At 44.0% G+C, this 12,195-nt stretch overlaps 1 protein-coding gene across 16 annotated transcripts in view; it reads left to right on the plus strand.

Moving 5' to 3' along the window:
- The window catches only part of ATP10B (ATPase phospholipid transporting 10B (putative)), a 286,400-nt gene that overhangs the window by 183,145 nt on the left and 91,060 nt on the right, over positions 1-12,195 (plus strand). The window contains exon 1 of one of the 16 annotated variants that reach the window (XM_023617292.2): positions 153-1,004. The exons of the other annotated variants lie outside the window; for them this stretch is intronic. Within the exon in view, the coding sequence (XP_023473060.1) occupies positions 619-1,004 (386 nt within the window). The 5' untranslated portion in view covers positions 153-618. Of the gene's footprint in view, positions 1-152; positions 1,005-12,195 lie in introns of those variants that run through there. 16 annotated transcript variants of the gene reach the window in all.

Raw genomic sequence — 12,195 nt, forward strand, 5'->3', positions numbered from 1 at the left:
TAGAAACCTTAATTTAATTTGTGTAAACACTCATATTATTAAGCACAAGGAAGTTATATTATTAAGAATGGGACTGAAAGCTCAAGCATTAAACTCCAGACTTGACTAGATCATTTCAGGAGATCAAGTTCAGGAGCAGCTCCTTGACAAGTGACAGGCAACGTCTCCCAAACAAGAAAATGCATACCATTTTCAGAGCATCTGAGACGCTTGGCTAAGAATCCTTGCTTTTAGAACTTAACCAGGTAGGTTTTAGGACCCAGAGCTGATGCACCTGCTCTGGGTTGCCTGGGGTGGAAAAGGAAGATACCTGTGGGTGACGTCTACATTCCACCGGGTGGAGTCTCAACAAGTAGGAGGAAGTGACCTGGCGGCTGCACACCTGTTCTCTGTGAGCTCTTTCCTGATCATATTTCTCCCCTTGTGTTTGTACACTGGCTTTTTATTTTTAATTTTCCTTTTGAAAGAAGAGAGAAGTTTTCGGCAGAAAAGGCAAGTAAAGATGTCAGGGACAGGACTCGCTGGTAGCTGAACCATGGAACTGATCAGGAAAAAACCTCTTTGACAAGGAACCCAAGTGTCATGCTATGAGAATTAAAGAGACAGGATTGCACAGAGATGAGAAAAGAAGGGAGGAGAAAGCGGAAAAGGAAAGAAGACAAGAGACGGGTGGTGGTCTCCAACTTGCGCTTTGAAGGATGGTCCCACAAAGAGAACCCCAACAGACATTATCGTGGGAATCAAATTAAGACCAGCAAGTACACTGTGTTGTCCTTCATCCCCAAGAACATCTTCGAGCAGCTACACCGGTTTGCCAATCTCTATTTTGTGGGCATCGCGGTCCTGAATTTTGTACCCGTGGTCAATGCTTTCCAGCCTGAAGTGAACTTGATACCAATCAGTATTATCCTGGCGGTCACTGCTATCAAGGATGCTTGGGAAGACTTCCGGAGGTACAAATCTGATAAAGTTGTCAATAACCAAGAGTGTCTCGTCTATAGCAGGTAAAGCAAAACACTTCAGGGAAGTCCTATGGGCCCAGCTCTGATCTTTCTAAGGCTGCTGCCTCTGTAGCTGCTGTTTATAGAGGGATGAAGGAGGAAGAGAGTATTATTTTATCTCAGTGAAGCTGTTCAATTTCCATAGTGAGAATTATGGTCTAAAACCATAAAACAAAAAAATGTAGAGGCTTGGATCAGTCACTTGTTAAAATTAGGAGATCTTTATTATGTGGCATTTTCTTTGCTGTTTCAGATGTTTTCAACATTTGAGGATTTTGCATAAATTCTCACCCATTCTTGGTCCAGTGTGGCCATGAGCACATTGGCCCGTGTTTGGAGACCCTCAGAGGGAAGAGTCATCATTGTTTATCAGGGGAGCAGTAGAGCATTTTATTAGGAGAACCAGCCCTGGAGACACTCTGCCTGGGTTGAACACTGTCTCCATCACTCATTAACTATACGACCTTAGGCAAATGAGAATCAGAACACCTCCTAGGGCGGTTGTGAGAATCGCACGCAATAATCCTTGGAAAGTGCTTAGCACGACACCTAACGTAATATAAATGCTCAATATGCAAGCTGTGATTGCTTCATCTTTAGAAAGCAAAACTTGTATCAGCTCCACCATCAAGCCTGTCCTTCAGCTTCCTCTCTGATATTGTCCCAACCAAAACAAAACCGCACACCTGCTGTCTTGCCCCGTTATTTAACATTATTTTATACATGTTGTTGTTTTACAAAGGTTCCATTGGAGTAAATGAACCAACTGGGTTGTTAGGGAAAGGACGTGCTCTCAGTCGATAAGGGAAGAAGATGGAGTTTTGTGTGTCTCAATTTTGTGACAACTCACATAGCCCAAAAAGAAGCAAGGGAGTCGAGTCTGGGCTTACAGAGAGACTGCCATGACTCAGCGCTTCCTGGGCTAGCAATTAGAAGCCTTAGATGACTGAATCACTAGCAGGTGAGGGCTTGACTTCTTGGCAAATAAGGAAAATGTCCATCTCTCTCAAGGAGCACCATCCCTCTGACTTTACCAACCCCAGTTCAGCAGAAGCTCTGCAGTTGCTCTGGTCCTTCTTGGGATGGAAGGGGTTTGCTTCAAGGTGTGCACTGCAGCCATTTAGGGCTCCTTCCTTCTGAGGAGGGTTTCGCTTCCCCAGGGGATGGGAAGGTGATGGATTTGGCACTGGCTGCAGAGAGGGTTTCTCAGCCAAACTCCACTCAGAAAGCTGTAGCCCGGGGAAACCTCTAAGGAGACCACGTGAGGCAAAGGACTCCTTCGTCTCCAGGGCACCCCTAAGAGGAACTCCGTGCGTTCCCCTCAGCATCAGATGAGCTTCTAAAAAAGTTAGTCTGAAGGATTTTGTTGGCTTTTCTTTTTTCCAGCTAGATATAATTGTCTTGAACATTATTAGCACATTGAACACCTAGAGTTAAGATTTACACATTCCTCACCTTTGAATAAGGAAATCATAAAGAAAGGGAAAAATAATTGTTGGGGTCTGATGACTTCTTTGAAGAGACTGTGTTTTGAGAAAGCTTTGTGTTTCTCTTGTCACCAATCCACTCCATCACTTTTTGTTTTCTATCTTTCTCCTTTGTTGTTTTTCTGAAAGATGCACAGTGGTGAGCCAGGAAGCTGGTTGCTTGGGGAGGAGTGTGAGTGGACCTCAATTAGCCTGGTCCTGTTCTCCCTGCTCTGCCGGAAATCCCCTGCCAGAAGCATCCCAGAATAATGGGCCTGTTCTTGGGGATAATCTCGATGTTGATCAGACCACAGAGCAACCTGTACTGGGTGCTGGCCTGATGTGTGGCAGACTGTTGTTCTTCTGTTCTCAAAATAACTTCCAGGGAACAGTGGAAAACCAAGGTGATAACAATCTTAGAGAAAAGAGACATTAGTTCACAGGCTCACTGGCAGGAAGGGACATGAGGAGTTTGGTGGCAATATATTCCCAAACTGTATTCAGTGAAATACTAGTGACCAAGAGATGGTCTCTGATAAAAGACGTCCATGGCCAAAAATATGTCTGCTGGTCCTCCCGACCCGTAACCCATGAGGACTAAGAAAAGATACATAGTAAAGAAACGTATTCATCTTTGATTAACTCAGTATTGTTCCAAATATACTGAATTTAAATTTTTTTTTTCCAGTGTAGCAAAATAATTGACTGCAGGGGCCAGGCAGGTAATTGAATGAAATAAACTGGATGCAGAAGGAAAGCAATATTATTCATGTACTGATAAATAGCAACTGACACTTGACATCAGTTTTAGGATACAATAGGGAATAGTGTGGACTGTGGCAAACTGGAAGGCCCATGCATTCATCTCAGGAGGCAGAGCTGGCCACTCAGCTCTAGCTGTCTACCATGTGGAAACATAGGCCCAGTGTTGCCAGATTGTCTGAGTTTTATTAGGGGAGCTAGAAATTGCTGTTTTTATTTGAAATGTTGATAACTGGTATAATTTTTTCAAACACTTCAGACCTATTTTATCTGACCCAAAGTTCTTGTTTTCCGATGAGCCCCCTAATTTGCACCCTTTGCTTGATAATATCCTAGGAACTTGAAGTCTTTGTAAAGGATAATTAGATTCTTCTTTTGCGATTCATCTTCAGAAAGGAAGCTCTTAACCTCTTTGGGAAGAGAGACGGTGTGACCTTGAAGCAAAAATGCAGGCCTGGGAGTCAGGAGGCCTATACTCTAGGCCCAGATCTGTGACTAACTACTAATTATAGCTTAGAAAAGTCATTTGAATCTCTGGATCTCAATTTCCACTTTGTAACACTTGGGATGCAGATGAGAACTTCTCCTGTGAGATGCGCTACGAAAGAACCGAACCCACAGCCAAATGAATTTGGGAAATAGTACATACTTGATGCTTCTCTTGAGTCTAACAATGTATATTAGCATAATAAAGGTTCTGGGAGGACCCTCAGTAAGTAACCTAACCAGCTTTGTTTAACTCAGTTGTGTCAGTGCAAATACTCTCTGCTACAAGCAGCAGAAAACTCCAACAGGTTTAAATAACAAAGAGACATCTTGGCTTAAGTCACTACAAACGCCCTGAGGTGGGCAGGTGATCAGGCGTGGTTCAATCTGCGTTCTAGATCCGGCACTTAGCTTCCTTTTCCTTCAGTCCCGGTCTGTATCATCTTCATCCCCAGGCAGACTTTCCTCGTGGCAATGAGATGGCTGCAGCAGCTCCTCTCACAGGAGAACTCACAAAGGGAGAAAGACAGACACTTCTGAAAGCATTCTTGGAAGGTCAAGGAAGCCTTACTCCCCAGACCCTCCTCATACCTCAGTGACCCCAATGCGTCACATGCCCATCTTTGGACCAACCCCTGTGAGCAGAAGATGGGATTATGCTAACTGGGTCATACCTGAGCCACAAAGTCCAGCATGAAGCCAGCTTCCCTGAAAGCATATAAATGATCCAGAGAAGATGTAAAACCCAAATGAAACAATGAGATAGTTTCCAAGAAAAGGGGAACAGATGTTGGAGAGGCCACCTCTATTTCCTCAACACTGTCACTCTAAAGTATTTTTGAGGCTAATCTCTTTGTGAATTGCTTTCCACATATTAACAGAAACATACACACTCTGGGATATTTCATACTATACATCCATGAAGTTCTTCCAACTATGAAGTGGATTGGTTCTATGAAAGCTCCCGGAATAGGAAGGTAGGGAATACTAGATAAGCGTTAGTTATTAACTTATGAGTGCTAAAGGGCGTTTCCTCTTGCCACATACAGATGGGACAATGATGCGTGATGGGATGTCCGACAAAGAATACAAGATCCGCGAGGAAAATTTTTTTTTTCTGAGAAGCAGCATAATAGCTTATGTCTGAAGCACTGGCTCAATCCATTTTGTCTCAGATTCCCACATTTGAGAAACTGATGTCTTTTTTTTTTTTCATTTTTGTGCAGTTGAATACCAGGGTCCTTAGAATTTTGCTCAACTTAATCCCATGCTTCATCCAGCCCAGACTTGTTTATACTGTGAGAGAATCTTTTTGCAAACAGCAGAAGCATTGTTAACAGAATTACAATCCTGTCAGAGCATTTTCTTTTAATATAGCAACCGTGCTTGTGGTCTAAAGGTGACCCATTAATCAGATTTATGGAATGACTTCAAGGAGGGATTAGCTTCGGAATTGCATTAGCTTAGTTTCTCCCAGGGCTCAGTTTAATGAATCTGGAAAACATACCCAGCAAGAGATTGTATTTTTCCATCCAACTTAGTAAATTTTTATTTGTATTCAGAAAACACGCAGTGAGGAAGCAGGAGTGTCAACCAGAGGAACCCATGGAGGGTTTTGTCCCCATATTGTAATGAAGCAAAAGCCTTCCAGGGCTTCAGCAGCCACACATTCCCCTGTTCGTCTCTTCAGCAAATATTAATTCAGGACCTAGAGTGTGGGGGCCAACCTGGTAGGCCCTGTGTGTCCTCAAGGGGATCAGGGATCGCTAGGAGCTTGTAAACAGCTGCAGTGTCCCCTGCCCACGTGCAAAGGGTCACAGTCACACAGGGGATGCCATGACTCTTCTGCCTGTGAGAAACATCAAGGCCAAGGGAAGCCTTCCCCGAAGAGGTGACATTTCAGGAGGGTGTTGAAGGATGAGCAGCATTTAGACAGGTAGAGGGAACATAGTTCAGCTCATGACTTCTTCGTGTGTCAGCTAAAGGTTGTATGTGTGGCTTATGCTGGTATCGAAAAGACCAGGGTTGGGCCAGCCCTGTGGCCTAGTGCTTAAGTTCAGCATGCTCCACTTTGGTGGCATGGGTTTGGTTCTTAGCACAGACCTATACCACTCATCAGTGGCCACACTGTGGCAGTGAGCCACATACAAAAAAGAGGAAGAATGGCACAGATGTTAGCTCAGGGCAAATTTTCCTCAAGCTAAAAAAGAGGAAGATTGGCAACAAATGTTAGCTCAGGGCAAATCTTCCTCAGCAAAAAAAAAAAAAAAAAAAAGACCAGAATCAAGAATGTCAGAAACATAGGAGAAGAATGACTCAGAAAAGAAATTTTAAAATTCTGACTTTTTACCAAGACTTGAAGATTCTCTTTTCTGTAAGTCAGGTAGCTGCTATAACATGAAAATAATTCCAGATGTAACAGGAGAGTGGCCAGTCTTCTGACAGCATGACACTGAGGGCCGATTTCCCAGTGGTAGCAAGCTCTGCTGAAGAAGAAGCAAGGCTGGCCTGTGTCCTGTTTTCCCTTGTATGTCAGTTGCCTTTTGTGCCAGGGCCCCCAGTGGAAAGCCTGAGAGCAGGAAACCAGAGGTTGGGATCCTGGGTCTGTCACGAATTAATTGCATGACCTAAATGAAGCCACTTAAGCAGTTGAAGCCCCATTTGTCTCATCTTTAAATAGTGATCATAATCTCTCTCTGATATATTTTGTGAAAAGTTGTGCAGATGACACGCGAGAGGACTTGAAAACAGCAGAGCTGTAGAAGCAATTATACAATGCGATGCCAAAGGAGGTTGAGGGAAGCAATCTTAACAATGATATTTAAAATATGACATCTTACTAGATGCTTCGCACCAAGGACTTTGGCATCAGACCTGGGATTGACTCAGAACTGCCGCTTACCAAATGTATGGATATATATGGTTACTTGATCCCTTGAGCCTCAATCTCAACATCTGTAAAATGGGAACAATACTAGCTCCTGTCTCCCAAGGTCATGTGGATTGAATGAGATAATCCTTATAAAAAGTTTAACTCAGGGTCTGCACCATAAGCATCTCTAAGTCATTTTCTCTTTAATTTTCAGTCACTTCAACTCTAATATTTTCAATGCCAGACTCAACTGGAGACTTCATCTTTCTTGCTACATTCTCCATACATACAAGGGAGGAATTGCTTAATTATTCGTAAAAATCAAGGACATTTACTGAGCCACACTTACCAGTGGGCAGGGTTACCATGTTTTAAAAACCAGCACTTATGTTCTGCTTTCTCAATTCTCTCCTCTTCTATGTAGCAGAATTTAAAATCTGAACTTGGGGAACCCCTGTGGAGCCTGGGCGTATGTCCCTGCCTCCCTTCCCACAGCACCCCTGAGCACACCCATACTAAGATTTAGATTCAGGCAAGAGGTGGCCTCATCTAGCCCAGAGCCTAAGGCACTTCGCCCAACCCAACTTCTAATATAGAACGTGTGTTAGAATAGCATACTTATATGGCTATTAATAAAGCAGCTATTTTCTCCCCATTCTACTATTATTTCCTCTGAATAACAGCTCTCTGGGAAACCCAAAGAAGATGAGATGATCGACAGGGAAGAATTTAGGCTTCGCCAGGGCCATCCCAACATCAAAATATGATCATAAATCCACCTTCACCCTAAAACTACTCCAGAGTTGCTGCAGGTGTTAAATGAGATAATGCGTGTAAAATGCTTAGCATAGTGCCTGGCATTCGGTAGCACTCAGAAAATGTTAGCTAAAATATTGCTAAGGAGAGTTCTGGAACCTTGATAACTGGGAGTCATCACGAGCTTGACCCAAGGGGAGTTAGAAAGAAGGACCATTGGCTGGAGTTTGGAACCGCATGAAAGAAGACAAACTCTTTACCATAGAACTTGACTCCAAGCTCTAAGACCATAGCCAAATGGCCTGGGGGAAGAATCTGAAAAATGCAGACAACAGAGAAGCATCTAGTATCATTTGAAGCATGACTATGAAAAGTGCCACCGGCTGGACTTTACAGCCCAGCAGACCATTGCATCCATCCCACAGGTCTTTGCACAGCATTTGGCTTCTCTCTGAAGCATCAATTTTGCAAGTACTCACCCCACTCCCACTGCCTCACCCTGTGCTCACAGAAGGCCATAAACTATTTGGGCCAATTCAGCTTGTCATTTCAGGATAGAAGGCATTAGATCCTCCCCAAAACTCAATGGGCGGAAGAGTCATAAAACAAGAATTCAGGTGTCCCTGGAGCTCTCCCTTGTGTCAACAAGCATGATTTGTATTTCAGCAGATGAGGAGTTACAGCCTCTGTTTTGCCATTAAGGAGCTCACAATGCCGAAAGGTGAGGCTCCTGTTTCCAGCCAGCCTCACTTATGTCTGTGTCACCAGATTCTGAGGCTTCATCTGCTTTGCACCTCACTCCCAAACAGAACTGAGAGATCACACTGAGTCTTGAAGCTCCCACGGCTGGTGCTCATATGTCCCGATAGACACACCTATGTGACCTTACAAAAGTTAGATCACCTTTCTGGGCCTAAATTTCCTCATCTATGAAATAGAGAAAATAGTGATAATAGAAGTTGTTTCACTATTAGGCAGGTAAACGGTAAAGTAGGTTAAGTTCTGGGCTCATTACAGGCACTCAATACGTGTGAGCTTATGTCGTATTGTATTGTGTTATATCATCATCATTGGAAGTCTCCGCTTGTGAGTCCATAACAAAAAGAGGTAGATTGATGTTAAAATGGCTAAAGGTTAGGAAAATCTTCCCTTCTACTGCCTCATGTGCGAGGCAAATCTACAAGGAATCAGTTACTAAATATTTACTGAATGTAGCGTGCTAGACACCATACCAGACCCCATGTAGGCAGAGAAATATAAGACCCAGATCATCCCAGCTCTCAGCAAGCTTACTACATAGTTGAAAATAGAAGACACATGAAAGAATTAGGAAACAGGGCCATAATATAATAGGAAGTGGGGCAAGAACAGGTGCACCATTGACACTCAGTGCCCAGGAGTAAAAAGAGAAAGATGGGATTTAGATCTGCAGAGGCTAGTGGAAGCATGTTGGGAGTAACATCTCCTGCCTTTGAACACCCTAAGGCTGCTTCTCCATAATCTGTGGCTGTGACCTTGCTGGATTGCACCTGCGGATCACCTGTCCCCCGAGCATGGTGTTTCCCTGGCCGTCACTGCTTGGTGCCATTCTGTGCTCTGTTCTGCTTTCCATGTGTGACAAGCACGTGGACAAGGTCGAGGAGTGGGCTACCCCCAAAGCTGGGGCTTCAGCATCCTCTTGGTATAAAGACGGACTTTATACTGTACAAAATGTGACCCAAATGCATCAGTCCTCAGCAGCCTCTGGGTGATAATGAGATCACATTAATACAAGTACCCCAATGACACTCAGCCCCAAACTGCTGATTTGGGACTTCAGTCCACCCACCCTAATCCTCAAGCCCCCCAGATATGTCTAGGCATCCTCAGGGAAGGTGAATATCACTTGTGTCCCCAATATTTCCGGCCAAGTCAGGGGTCCAGGTCTCCTACCACTCCTGTAGCCTCCACTGTCCCCTTCTGGTACTTTCCTCAGTCCTCTAAGTCTGAAGCCCCCTCTCTGTGGTTGGTAGCTGATAAATGGGTGCAGGGGGCAAAGAGTAGGCGGGTTGGGGGAACACAGTTGCACTCACTGCCCTCTGCCCCGGCCCAGGCTGTCTTTAATGTAACTGCTTTAGTTTCTGTTCCATTTCCTGGTGCCAGATGGGGGACAGAGGCCACACCACCCTTTTCCCCTTTTCAGTTCCTACTCCCTCTTTCTAGGCTCCTCCTCCAGCCAAAAGAACCCACCTCATTCATATCAGCTCATAAAAATAGACAACTACACAGTCTCTAGTTTACTATCTCCATAGCAGCGACACTGTTTGCTCCAAGCTAATAAGAAGTATAATGACAATAATGGCAGGAGTAAATGCCATTTGCTATGAGGTCATTAGACACGTTTCATATCTTCTTTAACTCTCACTGTAACCTATGGAATAGATTTTATTTGTCCCATTTGATAGATGAATAAACAGAGAGTCACACAGTTAAGTAGTGGGTTCAAAGTCACACTACACGTAAGAAGAGTTCCACATTTCAAATCAGGCTCACTTGACTCCAAAGCTTTTATCCACTCTAGGATACTGCCTCTCCCTCAGCGCACCACTGCCAAAATAATGGGGCATTGCCGGTATTCCTGGACCAGCCGCAGGGCCCTTGTTATCCTCCTTGCAGCCATGGAAAGAACAGAGATTCCAGACTGTCAAACTGTCTTTCAAAGTGGCTGTACCATCGTGCATTCCCACCACCAATGTATGAGAGTTCCTGTTGCTCCACACCCTCACCAACATTTGGTGTTGTCAGTGTCCTGGATTTTGGCCATTCTAATAAGTGTGTAGTGGTATCTCGCTGTTGCTTTAATTTGCATTTCTCTGACGACGTATAACATGGAATATCTTTTCATGTGCTTTTATTTGCCATCTATCTAGCTTCTTTGGTGAGGTGTCTGTTCACATCTTTTGCCAATTTTTTAATTGGATTGTTTGTTTTCTTGTTGTTCAGCTTTAAGTGTTCTTTGTATATTTTGAATAACAGTCCTTATCTGATGCATCTTTTGAAAGATGCATCACATTTTCTCCCAGTCTGTGGCTTGTCTTCTCATTCTCTTGGCGTTGTCTTTTGCAGAGTAGACGTTTTTAACTGTAATGAAGTCCAGCTCATCAATCATTTCTTTCATGGTGTTGTTTCTAAAAAGTCATCACCGTGCCTAAGGCCATCAAGGTTTTCTCCTATGCTATTGTCTAGCAGTTTTATAGTTTTGCATTTTACATCTAGGTCTGTGATCCATTTTTATGAATTTTTGAGAAGGATGTAGGGTCTGTGTCTAGATTCATTTTTTTGCAGTGGATGTCTAGTTGTTCCAGCATCATGTGTTGAAAAGACTATCTTTGTTCTACTATGTTGCCTTTGCTCCTTTGTCAAAGATCAGTTAACTATATTTATGTAGGTCTATTTCTGAGCTCTCTATACTGTTCCACTGATCCGTTTATCTATTCTTTCACAAATACCACATTGTCTTGATTACTGTAGCTTTATAGCAAGTCTTGAAGTCAGCTAATGTCAGTCCCGTAACTTTGTTCTTCCCCATTAATAGCGTGTTAGCTATTCTGGGTCTTTTGTCTCTCCATATAAAGTTTAGAGTCAGTTGGTCAACATCCACAAAAGAGCTTGCAGGGCAGCCTTGATGTTAAGAATACATTTTTCTGAGAGTTTGTCCCAGTAGCCAGCGTCCAGACCCCTAAGTCTTCAACTGGCTGAGTGTGAATCCCTCTTTTCTGGGCTTGGGGAAAAGGTTTGGGTTTTTAGAGTTTCTTGTGTTTTCACATTGTGTGCCTAGGCACAAGCCATGAAATGTACTCATGGGCGTAAAACAGGTATCCCAGTAGCCTGAAAAGAAAATGCTGGCAGTGGCAGAGTGGTGGTTAGCCTTCACCGTAACATTAACAGTCGTCATCGTCATCATCATGCTAAAAGAAGCTTGTCTTTATTAAGCACTTACCAAGTGCAAAGCCCCAAGTTCAGTCCCTTACGTGAGTCATGTCACCAATCCTTTCAACAACCCTCTGAGGCAAGTGCACATATTATCTTCAACTGACGGAAGAAGAAACAGAATTCCAAGAGGTTAAGAAATTTGCTCAAGCCCACACAGGTAGTAGGCAGTGAAGCTGGGATTCAAACCCGCTCTTAATCCCCCCTCTGAACTCATTCTCCCTGGCATTCCCCTTTTACCCTGGGGTGGCAACACTGACCATTCTGGGCCTGACGTTCCAGCTCCCTGAAGGGCAGCTCAGGACAGCTCATCATTGTATTCTGAATAGGAAGTCCCACAGACAACTAATTCTCCTGATAAATCCCCTCTACTCTAGTTCCTTGAAACTCTTTTATAAAATCCACATACTTGAGAAATGGAGCCCTAAGCATCCTCTCCTCCTCCATTCTCCTCTTTCACCTGCTTCCCCACAGCATCCAGTTGCCTACAAACCTCTCTTGCTGTTTATTTACCTCTTAATAAGCCCAATCTCCTCTCGGAAAGTCGTTTAGTGCTGCACCACTTAACTTCTCCTCGAGGCAGAATCTGCCAGATGGAGTCTTCGTCCCAAGCCCCGTTGATTTGTCTTATTTTTAAACAGAGGTGAACATCCCCATGAAACTAAAATAGCACTCAGTTCCCAGGTGTGGACTCACTGAGCAGGGAGATGATCAAGAGTGTGTGGACGAGTCCACCTGGGGCAGCTGTTCTGAACAGTCTGGATTAACGAGGGAATGACTTCCTCAGGTGGCTCCCAGCCAGCCGCTGGCTGCATCCGGGCGTCACTCAATGCAGGAACACGCCGCTATTCTGCCTCGGCAGGATTCAGCCACTCATCACTTC

Source organism: Equus caballus, chromosome 14 (assembly GCF_041296265.1).
Source record: "Equus caballus isolate H_3958 breed thoroughbred chromosome 14, TB-T2T, whole genome shotgun sequence".
Lineage (NCBI taxonomy): Eukaryota > Metazoa > Chordata > Mammalia > Perissodactyla > Equidae > Equus > Equus caballus.